This window comes from Somniosus microcephalus, chromosome 15 (genome assembly GCF_052327205.1).
Source record: "Somniosus microcephalus isolate GS21.2 chromosome 15, FLI_Smic_1.0, whole genome shotgun sequence".
Taxonomy (NCBI): Eukaryota; Metazoa; Chordata; class Chondrichthyes; order Squaliformes; family Somniosidae; genus Somniosus; species Somniosus microcephalus.
The window spans coordinates 118,295,013-118,317,282 of NC_141001.1; the positions used below are offsets into that span (position 1 = coordinate 118,295,013).

Genomic DNA, 22,270 nt, shown 5'->3' on the forward strand with positions numbered 1-22,270 from the left:
TCCCTTCTTCTCCCTTCTTCTCCCTTCTTCTCCCTTCTTCTTCTCCCTTCTTCTTCTCCCTTCTTCTTCTTCTTCTCCCTTCTTCTTCTTCTCCCTTCTTCTCCTTCTTCTCCCTTCTTCTTCTCCCTTCTTCTTCTCCCTTCTTCTTCTCCCTTCTTCTTCTTCTTCTCCCTTCTTCTCCCTTCTTCTCCCTTCTTCTCCTTCTTCTTCTTCTTCTTCTTCTTCTCCCTTCTTCTTCTTCTCCCTTCTTCTTCTTCTTCTCCCTTCTTCTTCTCCCTTCTTCTTCTTCTTCTTCTTCTCCCTTCTTCTTCTTCTTCTTCTCCCTTCTTCTTCTTCTCCCTTCTTCTTCTTCTTCACCCTTCTTCTTCTCCCTTCTTCTTCTCCCTTCTTCTTCTCTCTTCTTCTTCTCCTTCTACTTCTTCTTCTCCCTCCTTCTTCTTCTTCTCTCCCTTCTTCTTCTTCTTCTTCTCCCTTCTGCTTCTTCTCCCTTCTTCTTCTTCTTCTCCCTTCTTCTCTCCTTCTTCTTCTCCCTTCTTCTTCTTCTTCTCCCTTCTTCTTCTTCTTCTTCTCCCTTCTTCTTCTTCTTCTTCTCCCTTCTTCTCTTCTCCCTTCTTTTTCTTCTTCTCACTTCTTCTTCTCCCTTCTTCTTCTCCCTTCTTCTTCTTCTTCCTCTTCTCCCTTCTTCTTCTTCTCCCTTCTTCTTCTTCTCCCTACTTCTTCTTCTCCCTTCTTCTTCTTCTCCCTTCTTCTTCTTCTCCCTTCTTCTTCTTCTTCTTCTTCTTCTCCCTTCTTCTTCTTCTTCTTCTTCTTCTTCTTCTTCTCCCTTCTTCTTCTTCTTCTCCCTTCTTCTTCTTCTTCTCCCTTCTTCTTCTTCTTCTCTTCTTCTCTTCTCCCTTCTTCATCTTCTTCTCCCTCTTCGTCTTCTTCTCCCTTCTTCTTCTTCTCTCCCTTCTTCTTCTACTCCCTTCTTCTTCTTCTTCTGCCTTCTTTCTTCTTCTTCTCCCTTCCTCTACTCCCTTCTTCTTCTTCTCCCTTCTTCTACTCCCTTCTTCTTCTTCTCCCTTCTTCTTCTTCTCCCTTCTTCTTCTTCTCCCTTCTTCTTCTTCTTCTTCTCCCTTCTTCTTCTCCCTTCTTCTTCTCCCTTCTTCTTCTTCTCCCTCCTTCTTCTTCTTCTTCTTCTCCCTTCTTCTTCTTCTTCTTCTTCTCCCTTCTTCTTCTTCTTCTTCTTCTCCCTTCTTCTTCTCTTCTTCTCTCCTCTTCTCTCTTCTTCTCTCCTTCTTCTTCTCCCTTCTTCTACTGCTCCCTTCTTCTTCTCCCTTCTTCTCCCTTCTTCTTCTTCTTCTCCCTTCTTCTCCCTTCTTCTTCTTCTTCTTCTTCTCCCTTCTTCTTCTTCCCCCTTCTTCTTCTCCCTTCTTCTTCTTCTCCCTTCTTCTTCTTCTTCTCCCTTCTTCTTCTTCTTCTTCTCCCTTCTGCTTCTTCTTCTCCCTTCTGCTTCTTCTCCCTTCTTCTTCTCCCTTCTTCTTCTTCTCCCTTCTTCTTCTTCTTCTTCTCCCTTCTTCTTCTCCCTTCTTCTTCTTCTTCTCCCTTCTTCTTCTTCTTCTCCCTTCTTCTTCTCCCTTCTTCTTCTCCCTTCTTCTTCTTCTCCCTTCTTCTTCTACTTCTCCCTTCTTCTTCTTCTTCTTCTCCCTTCTTCTTCTTCTTCTCCCTTCTTCTTCTTCTCCCTTCTTCTCCCTTCTTCTTCTTCTTCTCTTCTTCTTCTTCTCCGTTCTTCTTCTCCCTTCTTCTCCCTTCTTCTTCTCCCTTCTTCTCCCTTCTTCTTCTTCTTCTTCTCCCTTCTTCTTCTTCTCCCTTCTTCTTCTTCTTCTTCTCCCTTCTTCTTCTTCTTCTTCTTCTTCTCCCTTTTTCTTCTTCTACTCCCTTCTTCTTCTTCTTCTCCCTTCTTCTTCTTCTTCTCCCTTCTTCTTCTTCTCCCTTCTTCTTCTTCTCCCTTCTTCTTCTTCTTCTTCTCCCTTCTTCTTCTTCTTCTTCTCCCTTCTTCTTCTTCTTCTCCCTTCTTCTTCTTCTTCTCCCTCCTTCTTCTTCTCCCTCCTTCTTCTTCTCCCTTCTTCTTCTCCCTTCTTCTTCTCACTTCTTCTTCTCCCTTCTTCTTCTCCCTTCTTCTTCTCCCTTCTTCTTCTCCCTTCTTCTTCTTCTTCTTCTTCTTCTCCCTTCTTCTTCTTCTTCTCCCTCCTTCTTCTTCTTCTTCTTCTTCTTCTTCTTCTCCCTTCTTCTTCTTCTTCTCCCTTCTACTTCTTCTTCTCCCTTCTTCTTCTCCCTTCTTCTTCTTCTTCTTCTTCTCCCTCCTTCTTCTTCTTCTCCCTTCTTCTTCTCCCTTCTTCTTCTCCCTTCTTCTTCTCCCTTCTTCTTCTCCCTTCTTCTTCTTCTCCCTTCTTCTTCTTCTCCCTTCTTCTTCTTCTTCTTCTTCTCCCTTCTTCTTCTTCTCCCTTCTTCTTCTTCTCCCTTCTTCTTCTTCTTCTCCCTTCTTCTTCTTCTTCTCCCTTCTTCTTTTTCTCCCTTCTTCTTCTCCCTTCTTCTTCTCCCTTCTTCTTCTTCTCCCTTCTTCTCCCTTCTTCTCCTTCTTCTCCCTTCTTCTTCTCCCTTCTTCTTCTCCCTTCTTCTTCTTCTTCTCCCCTTCTTCTTCTTCTTCTCCCTTCTTCTTCTTCTTCTTCCTTCTTTCTTCTCCCCTTCTTCTTCTTCTTCTCCCTTCTTCTTCTTCTTCTTCCTTCTTCTCCCTTCTTCTCCCTTCTTCTTCTTCTTCTTCTTCTTCTTCTTGTCCCTTCTTCTTCTTCTTCTCCCTTCTTCTTCTTCTTCTCCCTTCTTCTTCTCCCTTCTACTTCTTCTTCTCCCTTCTTCTTCTTCTCCCTTCTTCTTCTTCTTCTTCTTCTCCCTTCTTCTTCTTCTTCTTCTCCCTTCTTCTTCTTCTCCCTTCTTCTTCTCTTCTCCCTTCTTCTCCCTTCTTCTTCTCCCTTCTTCTTCTCCTCCTTCTTCTTCTTCTTCTCCCTTCTTCTTCTTCTTCTCCCTTCCTCTTCTTCTTCTCCCTTCTTCTTCTTCTCCCTTCTTCTTCTTCTTCTTCTCCCTTCTTCTTCTTCTTCTTCTCCCTTCTTCTTCTCCCTTCTTTTCTTCTTCTCCTTCTTCTTCTCCCTTCTTCTTCTCCCTTCTTCTTCTTCCTTCTTCTCCCTTCTTCTTCTTCTCCCTTCTTCTTCTTCTCCCTTCTTCTTCTTCTTCTTCTCCCTTCTGCTTCTTCTTCTTCTCTCTTCTCCCTTCTTCTCCCTTCTTCTCTCTTCTCCCTTCTTCTTCTTCTTCTCCATTCTTCTTCTTCTTCTTCTTCTCCCTTCTTCTTCTCCCTTCTTCTCCCTTCTTCTTCTTCTCCTTCTTCTTCTTCTCCCTTCTTCTTCTCCTTCTTCTTCTTCTTCTTCTCCCTTCTTCTTCTCCCTTCTTCTCCCTTCTTCTTCTTCTCCCTCTTCTTCTTCTCCCTTCTTCTCTCCTTCTTCTTCTCCCTTCTTCTTCTCCTTCTCTTCTTCTTCTTCTTCCCTTCTTCTACTCTCTTCTTCTTCTTCTCTTCTCCCTTCTTCTTCTTCTTCTCCCTCCTTCTTCTTCTTCCTTCTTCTTCTCCTTCTCCCTTTTCTTCTTCTTCTTCTCCCTTCTTCTTCTCCCTTCTTCTTCTTCTCCCTCCTTCTTCTTCTTCTCTCTTCTTCTACTTCTCTTCTTCTTCTTCTCTTGTTCTTCTTCTTCTCCCTTCTTCTTCTCCTTCTTCTCTCCTTCTTCTTCTTCTCCCTCCTTCTTCTTCATCTTCTCCTTCTTTCTTCTTCTTCTCTTCTTCTCCCTTCTTCTTCTCCCTTCTCTTCTCCTTCTTCTTCTTCTTCTTCTTCTCCCTTCTTCTTCTTCTTCTCCCTCTTCTTCTTCTTCTCCCTTCTTCTCCCTTCTTCTCCCTTCTTCTTCTCCCTTCTTCTCCCTTCTTCTTCTTCTTCTCCCTTCTTTTCTTCTTCTCCCTTCTTCTTCTTCTCCTTCTTCTTCTCCCTTCTTCTCCCTTCTCCTTCTTCTTCTCCTTCTTCTCTCTTCTTCTTCTCCTTCTTCTTCTTCTTCTTCTCCCTTCTTCTCCCTTCTTCTTCTTCTCCCTTCTTCTTCTTCTCCCTTCTTCTTCTTCTTCTTCTCCCTTCTTCTTCTTCTTCTTCTCCCTTCTTCTTCTTCTCCCTTCTTCTTCTTCTCCCTTCTTCTTTTCTTCTCCCTTCTTCTTCTTCTTCTCCCTTCTTCTTCTTCTTCTCTCTTCTCTTCTTCTCTCCTCTTCTCTCTCTTCTCTTCTCTCTTCTTCTCTCCTTCTTCTTCTCCTTCTTCTTCTTCTTCTCCCTTCTTCTTCTCCCTTCTTCTCCCTTCTTCTTCTTCTTCTTCTCCTTCTTCTTCTCCCTTCTTCTTCCTCTTCTCCCTTCTCTTCTCCCTTCTTCTTCTTCACCCTTCTTCTTCTTCTCCCTTCTTCTTCTTCTCCCTTCTTCTTCTTCTCCCTTCTGCTTCTTCTTCTCCCATCTTCTTCTTCTTCTTCTTCTTCTCCTTCTTCTTCTCCCTTCTTCTTCTTCTCCCTCCTTCTTCTTCTTCTTCTCTCTTCTTCTTCTTCTACTTCTCCCTTCTTCTTCTTGTTCTTATTCTTCTTCTTCTCCCTTCTTCTCCCTTCTTCTTCTTCTCCCTCCTTCTTCTTCTTCTTCTCCCTTCTTCTTTTCTTCTTCTTCTTCTCCCTTCTTCTTCTTCTTCTTCTCCCTTCTTCTTCTTCTCCCTTCTTCTTCTTCTTCTTCTCCCTTCTTCTCTTCTTCTCCTCTTCTTCTTCTTCTCCTTCTTCTTCTCCCTTCTACTTCTTCTTCTCCCTTCTTCTTCTTCTTCTTCTTCTTCTCCCTTCTTCTTCTTCTCCCTTCTTCTTCTTCTCCCTTCTTCTTCTCCCTTCTTCTCTCCCTTCTTCTTCTCCCTTCTACTTCTTCTTCTCCCTCCTTCTTCTTCTTCTTCTCCCTTCTTCTTCTTCTTCTCCCTTCTTCTTCTTCTTCTCCCTTCTTCTCCCTTCTTCTTCTCCCTTCTTCTTCTTCTTCTTCTCCATTCTTCTTCTTCTTCTCCCTTCTTCTTCTTCTTCTTCTCCCTTCTTCTTCTTCTCCCTTCTTTTTCTTCTTCTCCCTTCTTCTTCTCCCTTCTTCTTCTCCCTTCTTCTTCTTCTTCTTCTTCTCCCTTCTTCTTCTTCTCCCTTCTTCTTCTTCTTCTTCTCCCTTCTTCTTCTTCTCCCTTCTTCTTCTTCTTCTTCTCCCTTCTTCTTCTCCCTTCTTCTTCTTCTTCTCCCTTCTTCTTCTTCTTCTCCCTTCTACTTCTTCTTCTCCCTTCTTCTTCTTCTTCTTCTTCTTCTCCCTTCTTCTTCTTCTCCCTTCTTCTTCTTCTTCTCCCTTCTTCTTCTCCCTTCTTCTTCTCCCTTCTTCTTCTCCCTTCTACTTCTTCTTCTCCCTCCTTCTTCTTCTTCTTCTCCCTTCTTCTTCTTCTTCTCCCTTCTTCTTCTTCTTCTCCCTTCTTCTCCCTTCTTCTTCTCCCTTCTTCTTCTTCTTCTTCTCCATTCTTCTTCTTCTTCTCCCTTCTTCTTCTTCTTCTTCTCCCTTCTTCTTCTTCTCCCTTCTTTTTCTTCTTCTCCCTTCTTCTTCTCCCTTCTTCTTCTCCCTTCTTCTTCTTCTTCTTCTTCTCCCTTCTTCTTCTTCTCCCTTCTTCTTCTTCTTCTTCTCCTTCTTCTTCTTCTCCCTTCTTCTTCTTCTTCTTCTCCCTTCTTCTTCTCCCTTCTTCTTCTTCTTCTCCCTTCTTCTTCTTCTTCTCCCTTCTTCTTCTTCTCCCTTCTTCTTCTTCTCCCTTCTTCTTCTTCTTCTTCTCCCTTCTTCTTCTTCTCCCTTCTTCTTTTTCTTCTTCTCCCTTCTTCTTCTCCCTTCTTCTTCTCCCTTCTTCTTCTTCTTCTTCTTCTCCCTTCTTCTTCTTCTTCTTCTCTCTTCTCTTCTTCTCTCCTCTTCTCTCTTCTTCTCCCTTCTTCTTCTTCTTCTCCCTTCTTCTTCTCCCTTCTTCTTCTTCTTCTCCCTTCTTCTTCTTCTTCTCCCTTCTTCTTCTTCTTCTCCCTTCTTCTTCTTCTTCTTCTCCCTTCTTCTTCTCCCTTCTTCTCCCTTCTTCTTCTTCTCCCTTCTTCTTCTTCTCCCTTCTTCTTCTTCTCCCTTCTTCTTCTCCCTTCTTCTTCTCCCTTCTTCTTCTTCTTCTTCTTCTCCCTTCTTCTTCTTCTCCCTTCTTCTTCTCCCTTCTGCTTCTTCTTCTCCCTCCTTCTTCTTCTTCCTTCTTCTTCTCCTTCTCCCTTCTTCTTCTTCTTCTTCTCCCTTCTTCTTCTCCCTTCTTCTTCTTCTCCCTCATTCTTCTTCTTCTTCTCTCTTCTTCTACTTCTCCCTTCTTCTTCTTCTTCTTGTTCTTCTTCTTCTCCCTTCTTCTTCTCCCTTCTTCTTCTTCTCCCTCCTTCTTCTTCTTCGTCTTCTCCCTTCTTCTTCTTCTTCTTCTCCCTTCTTCTTTTTCTTCTTCTCCCTTCTTCTCCCTTCTTCTTCTCCCTTCTTCTTCTCCCTTCTTCTTCTTCTTCTTCTTCTCCCTTCTTCTTCTTCTTCTCCCTTCTCCTTCTTCTTCTCCCTTCTTCTTCTCCCTTCTTCTTCTTCTCCCTTCTTCTCCCTTCTTCTTCTTCTTCTCCCTTCTTTTTCTTCTTCTTCTCCCTTCTTCTTCTTCTTCTTCTCCCTTCTTCTTCTTCTTCTCCTTCTTCTTCTCCTTCTTCTTCTTCTTCTCCCTTCTTCTTCTTCTCCCTTCTTCTTCTTCTCCCTTCTTCTTCTTCTTCTCCCTTCTTCTTCTTCTTCTTCTCCCTTCTTCTTCTTCTTCTTCTCCCTTCTTCTTCTTCTCCCTTCTTCTTCTCCCTTCTTATTCTTCTTCTCCCTTCTTCTTCTTCTTCTCCCTTCTTCTTCTTCTTCTTCTCTCTTCTCTTCTTCTCTCCTCTTCTCTCCTCTTCTCTCTTCTTCTCTCTTCTTCTCTCCTTCTTCTTCTCCCTTCTTCTTCTTCTTCTTCTCCCTTCTTCTCCCTTCTTCTCCCTTCTTCTTCTTCTTCTTCTCCCTTCTTCTTCTCCCTTCTTCTTCTTCTTCTCCCTTCTTCTTCTTCTCCCTTCTTCTTCTTCTCCCTTCTTCTTCTTCTCCCTTCTTCTTCTTCACCCTTCTTCTTCTTCACCCTTCTTCTTCTTCTCCCTTCTTCTTCTTCTCCCTTCTGCTTCTTCTTCTCCCTTCTTCTTCTTCTTCTTCTTCTCCCTTCTTCTTCTCCCTTCTTCTTCTTCTCCCTCCTTCTTCTTCTTCTTCTCTCTTCTTCTTCATCTACTTCTCCCTTCTTCTTCTTGTTCTTCTCCTTCTTCTTCTCCCTTCTTCTCCCTTCTTCTTCTTCTCCCTCCTTCTTCTTCTTCTTCTCCCTTCTTCCTTTTCTTCTTCTTCTTCTTCTCCCTTCTTCTTCTTCTTCTTCTCCCTTCTTCTTCTTCTTCTTCTCCCTTCTTCTTCTTCTCCCTTCTTCTTCTTCACCCTTCTTCTTCTTCACCCTTCTTCTTCTTCTCCCTTCTTCTTCTTCTCCCTTCTGCTTCTTCTTCTCCCTTCTTCTTCTTCTCCCTTCTTCTTCTCCCTTCTTCTTCTTCTCCCTCCTTCTTCTTCTTCTTCTCTCTTCTTCTTCTACTTCTCCCTTCTTCTTCTTGTTCTTCTTCTTCTTCTTCTCCCTTCTTCTCCCTTCTTCTTCTTCTCCCTCCTTCTTCTTCTTCTTCTCCCTTCTTCCTTTTCTTCTTCTTCTTCTTCTCCCTTCTTCTTCTTCTTCTTCTCCCTTCTTCTTCTTCTTCTCCCTTCTTCTTCTTCTCCCTTCTTCTTCTTCTCCCTTCTTCTTCTTCTTCTCCCTTCTTCTTCTTCTCCCTTCTTCTTCTTCTTCTTCTCTCTTCTCTTCTTCTCTCCTCTTCTCTCTTCTTCTCCCTTCTTCTTCTTCATCTTCTCCCTTCTTCTTCTCCCTTCTTCTCCCTTCTTCTTCTTCTTCTCCCTTCTTCTTCTTCTTCTTCTTCTCCCTTCTTCTTCTCCCTTCTTCTCCCTTCTTCTTCTTCTCCCTTCTTCTTCTTCTCCCTTCTTCTTCTTCTCCCTTCTTCTTCTTCTCCCTTCTTCTTCTCCCTTCTTCTTCTTCTTCTTCTTCCCCTTCTTCTTCTTCTCTTCTTCTTCTTCTTCTCCCTTCTGCTTCTTCTTCTCCCTCCTTCTTCTTCTTCTTCCTTCTTCTTCTCCTTCTCCCTTCTTCTTCTTCTTCTTCTCCCTTCTTCTTCTCCCTTCTTCTTCTTCTCCCTCCTTCTTCTTCTTCTTCTCTCTTCTTCTTCTACTTCTCCCTTCTTCTTCTTCTTCTTCTTGTTCTTCTTCTTCTCCCTTCTTCTTCTCCCTTCACCCTCCTGACTTCACCTTCTCCTTCTCCTTCTTCTACTTCTTCTGATTCACCCTCCAGACTTCACCTCCTCCTTCTCCTTCTTCTGCTTCTTCTGCTTCACCCTCCAGACTTCACCTTCTCTTCTCCTTCTTCTGCTTCTTCTGCTTCGCCTCCAGCTTCCCCTTCTCTTCTCCATCTTCTGCTTCTTCTCCGTTCTTCTTCTCCCTTCTTCTTCTTCTTCTCCCTTCTTCTTCTCCCTTCTTCTTCTTCTTCTCCCTTCTTTTTCTTCTTCTTCTCCCTTCTTCTTCTTCTCCTTCTTCTTCTCCCTTCTTCTTCTTCTTCTTCTTCTCCCTTCTTCTTCTTCTTCTTCTTCTCCCTTCTTCTTCTTCTTCTCCTTCTTCTTCTCCTTCTTCTTCTCCTTCTTCTTCTTCTTCTTCTCCCTTCTTCTTCTCCCTTCTTCTTCTCCCTTCTTCGTCTTCTTCTTCTCCCTTCTTCTTCTTCTTCTCCCTTCTTCTTCTTCTTCTTCTCCCTTCTTCTTCTTCTCCCTTCTTCTTCTTCTTCTCCCTTCTTCTTCTTCTTCTCCCTTCTTCTTCTTCTTCTTCTTCTTCTCTCTTCTCTTCTTCTCTCCTCTTCTCTCTTCTTCTCTCTTCTTCTCTCCTTCTTCTTCTCCCTTCTTCTTCTTCTTCTCCCTTCTTCTTCTTCTCCCTTCTTCTTCTTCTTCTTCTCCCTTCTTCTTCTTCTTCTTCTTCTCCTCTCTTCTCTTCTTCTCTCCTCTTCTCTCTTCTTCTCTCTTCTCTCCTTCTTCTTCTCCCTTCTTCTTCTTCTTCTTCTCCCTTCTTCTTCTCCCTTCTTCTCCCTTCTTCTTCTTCTTCTTCTCCCTTCTTCTTCTCCCTTCTTCTTCTCCCTTCTTCTTCTTCTTCTCCCTTCTTCTTCTTCTCCCTTCTTCTTCTTCACCCTTCTTCTTCTTCTCCCTTCTTCTTCTTCTCCCTTCTTCTTCTTCTCCCTTCTGCTTCTTCTTCTCCCTTCTTCTTCTTCTTCTTCTTCTTCTCCCTTCTTTTTCTCCCTTCTTCTTCTTCTCCCTCCTTCTTCTTCTTCTCTCTTCTTCTTCTTCTACTTCTCCCTTCTTCTTCTTGTTCTTCTTCTTCTTCTTCTTCTCCCTTCTTCTCCCTTCTTCTTCTTCTCCCTCCTTCTTCTTCTTCTCCCTTCTTCCTTTTCTTCTTCTTCTTCTTCTCCCTTCTTCTTCTTCTTCTTCTTCTCCCTTCTTCTTCTTCTCCCTTCTTCTTCTTCTTCTTCTTCTTCTCCCTTCTTCTTCTTCTTCTCCCTTCTTCTTCTTCTCCCTTCTTCTTCTCCCTTCTTCTTCTTCTTCTCCCTTCTTCTTTTTCTTCTGCTCCCTTCTTCTTCTTCTCCCTTCTTCTTCTTCTTCTGCTCCCTTCTTCTTCTTCTTCTCTCTTCTTCTCCCCTCTTCTTCTCCCCTCTTCTTCTCCCCTCTTCTTCTCCCCTCTTCTTCTCCCTTCTTCTTCTCCCTTCTTCTTCTCCCTTCTTCTCCCTTCTTCTCCCTTCTTCTCCCTTCTTCTTCTTCTCCCTTCTTCTTCTTCTTCTCCCTTCTTCTTCTTCTCCCTTCTTCTTCTTCTTCTTCTCCCTTCTTCTTCTTCTTCTCCCTTCTTCTTCTTCTTCTCCCTTCTTCTTCTTCTTCTCCCTTCGTCCTTCCTAGCTCCTTCCTTCTTCCTTCCTAGATCCTTCCTCCTTCTCCCTTCTTCTTCTCCCTTCTTCTTCTCCCTTCTTCTCCCTTCTTCTCCCTTCTTCTCCCTTCTTCTTCTTCTCCCTTCTTCTTCTTCTTCTCCCTTCTTCTTCTTCTCCCTTCTTCTTCTTCTTCTTCTCCCTTCTTCTTCTTCTTCTCCCTTCTTCTTCTTCTTCTCCCTTCTTCTTCTTCTTCTCCCTTCGTCCTTCCTAGCTCCTTCCTTCTTCCTTCCTAGATCCTTCCTCCTTCCTCCTTTTTTCTTCCTCCTTTTTTCTTCCTCCTTCCTCCTTTTTTCTTCCTCCTTCCTCCTTCTTCTTCTCTCGTTCTTTCGTCTTTCGTCTTTCATCTTTCGTCTTCCTTCTTCTTCCTTCTTCATTCTTTTTCCATTTTTCTTTTTTCCTTCTTCTTCTTTCTTCTTCCTTCTTCTTCTCCCTCCTTCTCCCTCCTTCCTTCCTAGATCCTTCTCCTCCCTTCTCCTCCCTTCTTCTTCCGTCTTCCTTCTTCCTTCTTCTTTTTCTCTCGTCCTTCTTACTTCGTCATCTTTCTTCTTCTCTCGTCGTTCTTCTTTCTTCTTCCTTCATCCTTCCTCCTTCTTCTTTTTCTTCTTCCTTCTTTCCTCTTTCTTCTTTGTTCCTCCTGCTTCTTTCTTCTCCCTTCTCCTTCTTCTCCCTCCTTCTCCCTTCTCCCTTCTTCCTTCCTTCTTCTTTCTTCCTCTCTCGTCCTTCTTCTTCTTTCTTCTTCTCTCGTCGTCCTTCCTTCGTCCTTCCTTCGTCCTTCCTTCCTTCCTTCCTTCCTTCCTCCTTCCTTTTTCTTCCTTCTTCCTTTTTCTTCCTTCTTTCTTTCTTATTCTTCATATTCCTTCTCTCATCTCTAATCTTCTCTCTCCTCTCTCCTTCTCTCTCCTTCTCTCTCCTCTCTCCTTCTCCCTTCTTCCTTCTTCCTTCTTCCTTCTTCCTTCTTCTTTCTGCTTTCTTCTTCCTTCTTTCCTCTTCTCCTTCCTTCTTTCTTCCTTCGTTCCTCTTTTTTCCTTCTTCTTCCTTCTTTTGCTTCCTTCTTCGTTCTTCCTTCTTCTTCTTCTGCTCCCTCCTTCTCCCCCTTCTTCCTTCCTCGCTCCTTCCTTCTTCCTTCCTAGATCCTTCTTCCTTCTTACTCCTTTTTTCTTCCTCCTTCTTTCTGCTTCCTTTTTTCTTTCTTCTTCCTTTTTTCATTCTCCTTCCTTCTTCTTCCTTCTTTTTCCATTTTTCTTCTTTTTTCCTTCTTCCTTCTTCTCCCTCCTTCTCCCTCCTTCCTTCCTAGATCCTTCTTCCTTTCTTCATCTCCCTCCTCCCTTCGCCCTCCTTCGCCCTTCTCCTCCCTTCTTCCTTCTTCTTCTCTCGTCCTTCTTCTTCTCTCGTCGTTCTTCTTTCTTCTTCCTTCCTCCTTCTTCCTTCTTCCTTCTTCTTTTTCTTCTTCCTCCTTTCCACTTTCTTCTTTCTCCCTCCTTCTCCCTCCTTCTCCCTCCTTCTTCTCTCGTCCTTCTTCTTTCTTCTTCTCTTGTCGTTCTACTTTCTTTTCCTTCCTTCCTTCCTTCCTTCCTCCTTCCTTTTTTCCCTTTTCCTTCCTTCTTCTTCTTCTCTCACCCTTCCTCCTTCTTCCTTCTTCTTTCCTCCTTCCTTCCTTCTTCCTTCCTTCTTCTTCCTTCTTTCTTCCTTCTTCTCGCTTCTTTCTTCCTTCCTCTTCCTTCTGTATTCTCCTTTCTCCTTCCTTCTCCTTCTTCCTCCTTCTTTCTTTCTTCTTCCTTCTCTTTCTTCCTTCTCTTTCTCCTTCTTCTTTCTCCTTCTTCTGTCTCCTTCTTTCTCTTTCTTCCTTCTATCTCCTACTTTCTTCCTTCTTCCTTCTTCCTTCTTTATTTATTTCTTCTTCTTCTTTCCTCTCATCTTTCTTCTTCCTTCTTCCTTCTTCCGTCTTCCGTCTTCCGTCTTTCGTCTTCCTTCTCCCTTCTTGCTTCTATATTCTTCTTCCTCCTTATTTCTTCTACTTCTTCTTTCTTCTTCCTTCTGCTTTCTTCTTCTCTCTTCCTTCTTCTTCCTCCTTCCTCCTTTCTTCGTCCTTCTCCTTCCTTCTCCTTCTTCCTTCTCCTTCCTTCACTTTCTTCCTTTTCCTTCTCCCTTCTCCCTTCTCCCTTCTTCCTCCTTCTTCTTTCTTCTTCCTTCTTCCTTCCTTCTTCTTTCTCCCTTCTTCCTTCCTTCCTCTTCTTTCTTCCTTCCTCCTCTTCTTTCTTCCTTCTTTCTTCCATCTTCTTTCCTTCCTTCTTCTTCCTTTTCCTTCTTCCTTTTTCCTTTCTTTATCCTTTTTCCTTTTTCCTTCTTCCATCTTCCTTCCTTCCTCCTCTTCTTTCTTCCTTCTTTCTTCCTTCTTCCGTCTTTCTTCCTTCTCCTTCCTTCTCTTTCTTCCTTTTCCTTCTCCCTTCTTCCTTCTTGCTTCTTCTTCTATATTCTTCTTCCTCCTTCTTTCTTCTTCCGTCTTTTTTCCTTCTTCTTTCTCCCTCCTTTCTTCCTTCTTTCTTCCTTCCTCTTCTTCTTTCTTCCTTCCTCTTCCTTCCTCTTCTTTCTTCCTTCTTTCTTTCTTCTTTCTTCCTTCTTTCTTTCTTCTTTCTTTCTTTCTTTCTTCCTTCTTCCTTTTTCTCCCGTCTTCTTCTTTCCTTCCTTCTTCTTCCTTTTTCCTTCTTCCTTCCTCCTCTTCTTTCTTTCTTCCTTCTTCCGTCTTCTTCTTTCTTCTTTCCTTCCTTCTCTCTTCTCCCTTCTTCCTTCTCCTTCTTCCTTTTCCTTCTCCCATCTTCTTTCTTGCTTCTTCTTCTTTCTTCTTCTTCCTCCTTCTTCTTCTTCTTCTTCTTCTTCCCTTTCCTCCTTCCTTCTCCTTCCTTCTCCTTCTTCTATCTCCTACTTTCCTCTTTTGTCTTCCTTCTTCCGTCTTCCTTCTTCTCCCTTCTTCTCCCTTCTTCCCCCTTCCTTCCCCCTCTTCCTATTTCCTTCTTCCTTTCTTCCTTCTCCTTTTTTTCTTCCTTTCTTCTTCTTTCTTTCTTCCTTTTTCTTTCTGCTTTCTTTTTCTTCTTCGTTCTTCTTTCTCATTCCTTCTACTTTCTTCTTCCGTCTTCCTTCCGTCTTCCTTCCGTCTTCCTTCCGTCTTCCTTCCTCTTCCTTCCTCTTCTTTCCTTCCTCCTCTTCTTTCCTTCCTCCTCTTCTTTCCTTCCTCCTCTTCGTTCCTTCCTCCTCTTCGTTCCTTCCTCCTCTTCGTTCCTTCCTCCTCTTCTTTCCTTCCTCTTCTTTCCTTCCTCCTCTTCTTTCCTTCCTCCTCTTCTTTCCTTCCTCCTCTTCTTCTTTCCTTCCTCCTCTTCTTCTTTCCTTCCTCTTCTTCTTCTTTCCTTCCTCTTTTTCTTTCCTTCTGTCTCCTTCCTTCCTTCCTTCCTTCCTCCGTCGTCGTCTTCCTTCTTCCTCTTCCTTCTTCTTCTTCCTCCTTCCATAGAAACATAGAGGATAGGAGCAGGAGTAGGCCATTCGGCCCCTCGAGCCTGCTCCGCCATTTAATGAGATCATGGCTGATCATCCAAATTCAGTACCCTGTCCCTGCTTTCTCCCCATATCCCTTGATCCCTTTAGCCTTAAGAAATATATCCAACTCCTTCTTGAATATATTTAATGAATTGGCCTCCTCTGCCTTCTTTGGTAGAGAATTCCACAGGTTCACCACTCTCTGGGTGAAGAAATTCCTCCTCATCTCTGTCTTAAATGGCTTATCCCTTATCCTTAGACTGTGACCCCTGGTTCTGGACTCCCCGACCATCGGGAACATCCTTCCAGCATCTAGTCTGTCTAGTCCTGTTAGAATTTTATAAGTTTCGAAGAGATCCCCTCTCATTCTTCTAAACTCCAGCAAGTACAAGCCCAATCGACCCAATCTCTCCTCATACGTCATTCCTGCCATCCCAGGTATCAGCCTGGTGAATCTTCGCTGCACTCCTTCCATGGCAAGCACATCCTTCCTCAGATAAGGCAACCAAAACCGCACACAATACTCAAGATGTGGTCTCACCAAGGCCCTGTACAACTACAGCAAGACATCCTTGTTCCTGTACTCAAACCCTCTCGCTACGAAGGCCAACATGCCATTTGCCTTCTTAACTGCCTGCTGCACCTGCATGCTTACTTTCTGCGACTGGTGCACAAGGACACCCAGGTCTCGTTGCACTTCCCCTTCTCCCAATCTATTGCCATTCAGGTAATACTCTGCCTTCCTGTTTTTGACACCAAAGTGGATAACCTCGCATTTATCCACGTTATATTGCATCTGCCATGCTTCTGCCCAATCACCCAACCTGTCCAAATCATACTGGAGTTTCTCAGCATCCTCCTCACAGCACACACACCCACCCAGCTTTGTGTCATCTGCAAACTTGGAGATATTACATCTAGTTCCCTCATCCAGATCATTAATATATATTGCGAATAGCTGGGGTCCAAGGACTGATCCCTGCGTTACCCCAATAGTCACTGCCTGCCACTCGTATAAAGAGCCATTTATTCCAACTCTTTGCTTTCTGTCTGCCAACCAGTTCTCTATCCAAGTCAATACCTTGCCCCCAATCCCATGTGCCTTAATTTTACACGCTAATCTCTTATGCGGGGCCTTATCGAAAGCCTTTTGAAAATCCAAATACACCACATCCACTGGTTCTCCCTTATCTATTTTACCAGTTACACCCTCAAAGAATTCCAGTGGATTCGTCAAGCACGATTTACCTTTTGTAAACCCATGTTGACTTTGTCCGATCCCGTCATTTTTTTCCAACTGCTCTGCTATTACATCCTTTATAATGGACTCTAGCATTTTCTCCACTACTGATGTCCGGCTTACCGGTCTGTAATTCCCTGTTATCTCTCTACCACCCTTTTTGAACAGTGGGGTAACATTAGCTACCTGCCAATCCATGGGTACTGTTCCAGAGTCTATCGAATTTTGGAAGATGACCAGCAATGCATCTACTATTTCTAGGGCCACTTCCTTAAGTACCCTAGGATGTAGATTATCAGGCCCTGGGGATTTATCGGCCCTCAATCCCTTCAATTTCCCTAACACTATTTCCCTACAAATACTGATTTCTATCAGTTCCTCCCTGTCATTAGACCCTATGTTCCCCGACATCTCTGGGAGGTTATTTGTGTCCTCCTTTGTGAAGAGAGAACCAAAGTATGTATTTAATTGGTCAGCCATTTCTTTGTTCCCCATTATAAATTCCCCTGATTCTGACTGCAAGGGACCTACGCTTGACTTCACCAATGTTTTTCTCTTCACATATCTATAAAAGCTTTTACAGTCAGTTTTTATGTTCCCTGCAAGCTTCTTCTCGTACTCTATTTTCCCCCTCTTAATTAATCCCTGTGTCCTCCTTTGCTGAATCCTAAACTGCTCCCAATCCTCAGGTTTACTGCTTTTTCTGGCCAATTTATATGTCCTCTCCTTGGATCTTATGCTATTCCTAATTTCCCTTGTTAGCCACGGTTGAGTTACCTTTTTTGTTTTATTTTTATGCCAAACTGGGATGAACAAATTCTGTAGTTCATGCGATCTTTGAATGTTTGCCATTGCCCATCCACCGTCAAGCCTTTGCGTGACATTCCCCAATCAATCCTATCCAACTCGCACCTCATACCTTTGTAGTCTCCTTTATTTAAATTCAGGACCTTAGTTTCTGAGTCAACTATTTCACTCTCCATCTTAATGAAGAATTCTATCATATTATGATCGCTCTGACCCAAGCGGCCTCACACAACAAGATTGCTAATTAATCCTTTCTCATTGCATAATACCCAGTCTAAGATGGCCTGATCTCCAGTTGGTTCCTCGACATGTTGGTCCAGGAAACCATCGCGTATACACTCCGGGAATTCCTCCTCCACAGTATTGTTACTAATTTGGTCAGCCCAATCTATATGTAGATTAAAGTCACCCATGATAACTTCTTTGTTCTTCGTTCTTTCTTCCTTCTTTCTTCTTCTTTCTTCTTCTCCTTCTCCTCCTTCTCCTTCTTTCTTCCTTGTTCCTTCCTTCCTTCCTCCTTTCCCCTTTCTTCTCCTTCTCCTTTCTTCTCCTTCTCCTCCTCCTCCTTCTTCTTCTTTCTTCTCCCTTCTTCCTCCTCAGGAATCTGCAAGCCGCGACGCTGTGCCATGTTGTGGAGTGCACAGCAAACCACGACGATTCTGGAGACCCTGGTTGCTGAGTACTGTGGGGCTCCACCTGATCTATCCAGGCATCTGAAGCGCATCTTCAGCAAGCCGATGGTTTGCTCGATTAAGCATCTGGTGGAAATGTGGCTGGAGTTGTAGCGCTCCTCAACGGCGTCATTAGACAAGTCCTCAGGGGATAGCCCTTGTCTCCAAGTAGCCATCCGTGAAGTTGGTCTGGTGGCCTGAATAGCGGAGGCACACTAGACTGGCGCAGTATGAAGGAGTCATGGCAACTGCCAGGGTACTTGGCACAAACATGCAAAATCTCCTTCTTGTGGTCACACACCAGCTGAACATTAAGGGAGTGGAAGCCCTTGCGGTTGACAAAAATACCTGGATTGCGATGGGGTGCCGTAAGGGCCACATCTGTGCAGTCAATGACGCCCTGCACCCTTGGAAAGTCTGCCAGGTGAGCTAATCCAACCGCTCGTGCTGTCACATTTGGCGATCCCTGGTGAAATGGATGTGATTGTGTGCGAGGGCAAAGAGGGCATCGATTACCTGCGTGATGCAAGTGTGTGCGGCCGACTGGGAGATGCCGCTGATGTCTGCTGATGATCCCTGGAATGAGCCTGAGGCCAAAAAGTTGAGTGCGGTGGTGACTTTGATGGCCACTGGTAAGGAGTGTCCACCTGGTCCTCTGGGCAGCAGGTCTTGCTGTATCATTGCGCAGATGTCGGTCACTACCTGTCGCGAAAGTCGGAGCCGCCTTTGGCACTGCTGCTCAGTCATGTTGAGGTAGTTGACCCTGCGTCTGTAGACCCTGTTTGGGGGGTATCTCCTGCACCGATGGGCTTCCATGCGCTGACCCCTTCTGGCCTGTGCTGCCTCAGGTGGGTGAGCAGCAGCTTGTCGCTCCTGCTGCTGTTGCTGGTGCTGCTGTTGTTCCTGGTTCTGCTGCCGCCACGCCTGGCGCTGGAGGTCCTCTAATGCCAAGAAGGGAAGGAAAAAAAGGCCTCCCATGCTTCTGGTAGATGACTCAGTTGAGGAAGCGCTGAGTGAGGGTGGCGAGAGGGTTTCGCAGGAGGTCACACTGGAGAAGTGTGTGAGGTTCCAACCTTCCACGGGTGTGGTTAAGCCTGGTAAAAGTTGCCCCAGGCCTGAGACAACAAAGTCCTGCCACCTGCAAATGATGACTGATCAAATCTCCTCTTTAATGGTTGACCTGCAGCTGATAGTCAGCAATCCAATAGTGCTCACGCCAGGTTTCACAGGCGTGATCCCCACCAGGCGTGTTTTACGTGGGAAAAGTGTTAAACAGGCAAGGGCCTGTTAAAATGGGATTATTATGGCCAATTAGTGCTGTTTAAGGGCCCGAAAGACCAGTCTCGCCTGTTGCAGCTAGGACTGATTCGGGACCATCAGACACGCCTGGGTTAAAATGGCTAGGTGTCGGGAACCAGGCGGGGGGGGGGGGTCCCGACCCCTAGGTTTTGCGATTTTTAACCCTCCACACTCATCAAAGCCCGCCTGACGGCTGAGATAAAATTCAGCCCATCGTGAGAGTGAGTGAGTGAGTGAGTGTGCGCGCGCGAGTGAGAGTGTGCGCGCGCGAGTGAGAGTGTGCGCGCGCGAGTGAGAGTGCGCGCGCGAGCGAGCGAGAGAGAGAGAGCGAGCGCGAGTCATTGCTTGATCTGATTTTTTTAATCAATTGTGACTGCTCAACATCTCCGTTAAAACCTGAATTTTGCCAACAGTAATTTCTAGACTCTTGTTGCACCTTGTATTTACGTAACATCTTGTCTTTCGGATGAGACTTTAAACCGAGGCCCCGTCTGCCCTCTCAGTTGGACATGGAAGATCCCACGCCCATTAGAAGAAGAGCAGGGGAGTTCTTCCTGGTATACTGGGGCCAATATTTATCCCTCAATCAACAGCTCTAAAAAAATATGATCTGGTCATTATCACATTGCTGTTTGTGGGAGCTTGCTCTGCACTAATTGGCTGCCGCATTTCCTACATTACAACAGTGACCACACTTCAAAAAGTACTTCATTGGCTGTAAAGCGCTTTGCGACGTTCTGAGGTTGTGAAAGGCGCTGTAGAAATGCAAGTTCTTTCTTTTCTGGTGTCAAATTTTTTGTTTTAAAACAAACATTCCTGTGAAGCTCGCTGTGACGTTTTACTACGTTAAAGGCGCTATATAAATACAAGTTGTTTTTTTCTGTCTTCTCCAAAACAAACCCACCGTGACTGTTTGTCTGAAAACATTGTAAGGTTGAGATTTTATTTTATTTTTAAAACCCTCCTAAATGCTGTTTTCATGTGGAGAAGATAATTGGCTCCTCAGTAAGCACTCGCACTGAGAACGGATTATGGAACAGAGTCACATTGTGTTCCAGAAAGGCTGTGGGTTTGCACTGATCTTGCAAGCATGAAATGCTCATGTAAAAGCTCTGGTGCATGCTCCACAGTTGGGACTGGGTCTTGGCACAGACCCTGCTCCAGTTAACAACTTGCTCGTGTGTGTCTCTTCCTGCCAGAAAAGCATCACCATCGTCAGCTGCTCGCAGGGCCGCAGACTTACTTACAGCACTGAACAAAGGAATCCTCTTTTCATCAGACTAAGCAAAAATGTTCCTCTGTTTAAATGACACAGAATGCACTTTTTTCACACAAAGGGTAGTGGAAATCTGGAACGATCTTCCCCTATCCCATAAACGGTTAGTGGATGCTGGGGGAGGGTCAAATGAAATTTTCAAGAGTGGGATCTTTGTCCTGTAAGGGTGTCGAAGGATGTGGAGCAAATTCGGGTACATGGTGTTGAATGGCTGAACAGGCTCGAGGGGCTGAACGGCCGACTCCTGTTCCAGTGTTCTTATGTATCAAGTGATGAGGAGAAAAGGCGGGTAAATGGAGTTAGGTCCCAGATCAGCCGTGATCTCATTGAATGGCGGAACAGGCTCGAGGGGCTGAATGGTCAAATCCTCTTCCTACAATGTAACTGTAATGTATATACCTTTTAAGGGGGGAACTATCTTTTACAGCTCATGTATACTGCAGTACCGGCAGTGACCACACCTGTATATAGCACTGAGTAGTAATCTGTACAGATCAGTTCCCGTGTGAGCCACGTTGAGTAAACACCTGTTGTACCGTTCTCCTGCAGTCTGTGTCTTATTATACACAGACACAACATTGGCGACAAGGCAAGTTCGAACCTACCTGCAACACTGCATCACCTCCCGGGGATTCGTTCCTGGAGATCAGTGGATTGGAGGTCAAGGCCAGAGACTCGGGCGTCGACCACGGGCAACCGCCCAGTCATCCAGCAGAGACTCGAGAATTGCGGGGGAGGCTGTCGAGAGCCAGGCTTGGCTTTCCAGTCGAGGTGGTCCAGAGAAACGGGCTGGCAACAGGTAGTGCGCAGACCCTTCCCAGACAGCGGCGGTCTAGAGCCCGACCGAGCGGCACAGAAAAGGGCCGAGCAGCGTCGACGGGGGGGAGAGAGAGAGAGGGCAGAGCGCACAGGGCGCAGCTGGTGTTCAGGGGCCGAGCAGCGTCGAAGAGAGGGAGAGAGAGACGCGCAGAAACCCGCGAGGCGTCGCCATTGCCACGAGGACTGCCGAGAGCAGCGTTGGCAGCAGCACAGGAGAAGCGCGCAAAACCTACAGGGCGCCGCCATTGCCACGAGAACCGCCGGGAGCGGCGTTGGCAGCAGCGGGGGTGGAAGGAAAGCGCGGGAGATGCCATTTTAAGCCATTGGGAGACGCCATTTTAAACCACACCCAAAATGCCGAAGAGTGGCAGTATCACCGCATTTGACAATGAAGTTGAAGATTGGACTACATATGTCGAACGAATAGAGGTATACTGCAAGGCAAATGAGGTGTCAGATGACAAGAAAGCGTTGGTATTGTTAAATTTAATGGGTGCAAAGACGTATGGTTTATTACGAAATCTAGTAACCCCAATGAAGCCAATGGAAAAGAGTTTTGAAGACATAGTAATACTACAGGAACATTTAAACCCCACACCGCTGCTGATAGCAGAAAGATTCAAGTTTCACAAACAGAACCAGCATAAGGATGAAAGCAATGCTGATTATTTAACAGAACTGCGCAAACTATCGAAACACTGCCAGTTTGGAGTGGGACTGGCAGATGCCTTAAGGGACAAGTTTGTGTGTGGGCTTTAAAGTGAAGGAACCCAGAAACGGCTTTTATCTGAAAAGGACCTTACGCTGGAAAAGGCTTTCAGCATTGCGGTATCATATGAAGCAGCAGCACGGGGCACTGCAGAGATTCAACAGAGACCGCAAGAATATGGCACAAACGAAATGTCATATAGAACAGAGAAGTGCTATCGCTGCGGCAGAACAACACACGACCAGAATGATTGTCTGCACACTTTGTCTTTGAACCAGCAGTGTGGAAAAGTAGGACACATAGCACGAGTCTGCAGGTCGGGAAAGAAAACCAGCAATAAGAAACCTACCAAAGAAAAGTACAAGAAGGTACATAAGATGACGGAAAATAGTTCAGACGAACAAAAGAGTGATAACAACTCCGAAAGCAGGGAATTGAGTTGTCTGAAACTACATAATGTGATCACAACGGAGGATCACCGAACCATTTGGGTCACTCTCAAGATAGCAGGAGTCCAGGTAAAGATGGAATTGGACACAGGATCAGCCCTAACAGTCATAAACCGACGGGACTACGAGCGGCTATTCTCACACATACCCTTGAGAGACACAAAAATTATTTTGAAGACGTACACGGGGCAAAAAGTCTACCCCCAAAGGAAAAATAAGGGTGACCAACGGTAAGGAAACACCAAAACTAGACCTGTATGTATTGCAAGATGGAGGACCACCATTACTGGGACGTGAATGGATCCGGAAAATACAACTGGATTGGCATTCCATACAGGCACTGACTGTGGCTGACAAAAAGGATGACAACGTCACAGCTGGGCGACTGTCAAAGATCCTAACTGACGTGAAAGAAGTGTTCCAGCAAGGACTCGGAACACTAAAAGGCATGACAGCGACGATTAAAATTGAAGAAAAGGCAAGTCCAAAATTTTTTACGGCCAGACCGGTACCTTATGCGATCCGCCCAGCCGTCGAAGCAGAGCTGGAGAGTCTGGAACGTTCAGGTGTACTGTCCAAGGTAGACTGGAGCGAGTGGGCTACACCCATCGTCCCTGTGATGAAAAAGCCGTTGAGCAGCACGCCTGGGGAACCAAGGAAGGTTTGCATCTGTGGGGACTTTAAGGTAACAGTGAACCCGGTCCTTCACACCGTACAATATCCACTTCCGCGGATTGAAGATATTTTCGCCTCGCTATCTGGAGGGAAACGCTTCACTAAGATTGATCTGGCCCAGGCGTATCTGCAAATGGAGGTAGAAGAAGCATCAAAAAAATACCTCACAATCAACACCCATAAAGGTCTCTACCAATACAATCGGCTGGTATTTGGGGTAGCATCAGCTCCAGCTATTTGGCATAGGGCAATAGAACAAGTCATGCAAGGGATCCCAGGGACCCAGTGTTATTTGGATGACATCCTGGTCACGGGTGAAAATGACAGTGATCACCTTGCCAACCTGGAGCAGGTGCTCACTAGATTGCAGGAATATGGGCTCCGAGCTAACCGCCCCAAATGCGAGTTTTTTAGAAAACAGATCTCGTATTGTGGCCACGTTATCGATAAAGAGGGGTTACATAAGTCCCCAGAGAAGATTGAGGCAGTAGTCAAGGCTCCAGCACCGGAAAATGTGTCACCACTGAGGTCGTTCCTCGAGCTGGTAAACTACTACCATAAGTTCTTGCCAAATTTATCTAC

General features: G+C 45.0%; 2 protein-coding genes and 1 pseudogene across 8 annotated transcripts in view; 1 reads left to right on the plus strand and 2 right to left on the minus strand.

The window, feature by feature from the left end:
* The window catches only part of ppfibp2b (PPFIA binding protein 2b), a 474,628-nt gene that overhangs the window by 54,453 nt on the left and 397,905 nt on the right, over window positions 1–22,270 (plus strand). The gene's annotated exons all lie outside the window — the stretch shown is intronic.
* Window positions 8,755–10,681, minus strand: LOC147107174 (uncharacterized). The gene has a single exon (XM_086008334.1). It carries the CDS (start codon window positions 10,590–10,592, stop codon window positions 9,429–9,431), a length of 1,164 nt encoding a protein of 387 aa, XP_085864460.1. The 5' UTR covers window positions 10,593–10,681; the 3' UTR covers window positions 8,755–9,428.
* LOC147107175 (uncharacterized) lies at window positions 10,770–13,030 on the minus strand (annotated as a pseudogene).

Bases quoted from the DNA above. Each gene is read 5' to 3' on its own strand.
- LOC147107174 (XM_086008334.1), bottom strand. From the start codon at position 10,592: ATGAAGAAGGAAGAAGAAGGAAGACGAAAGATGAAAGACGAAAGACGA.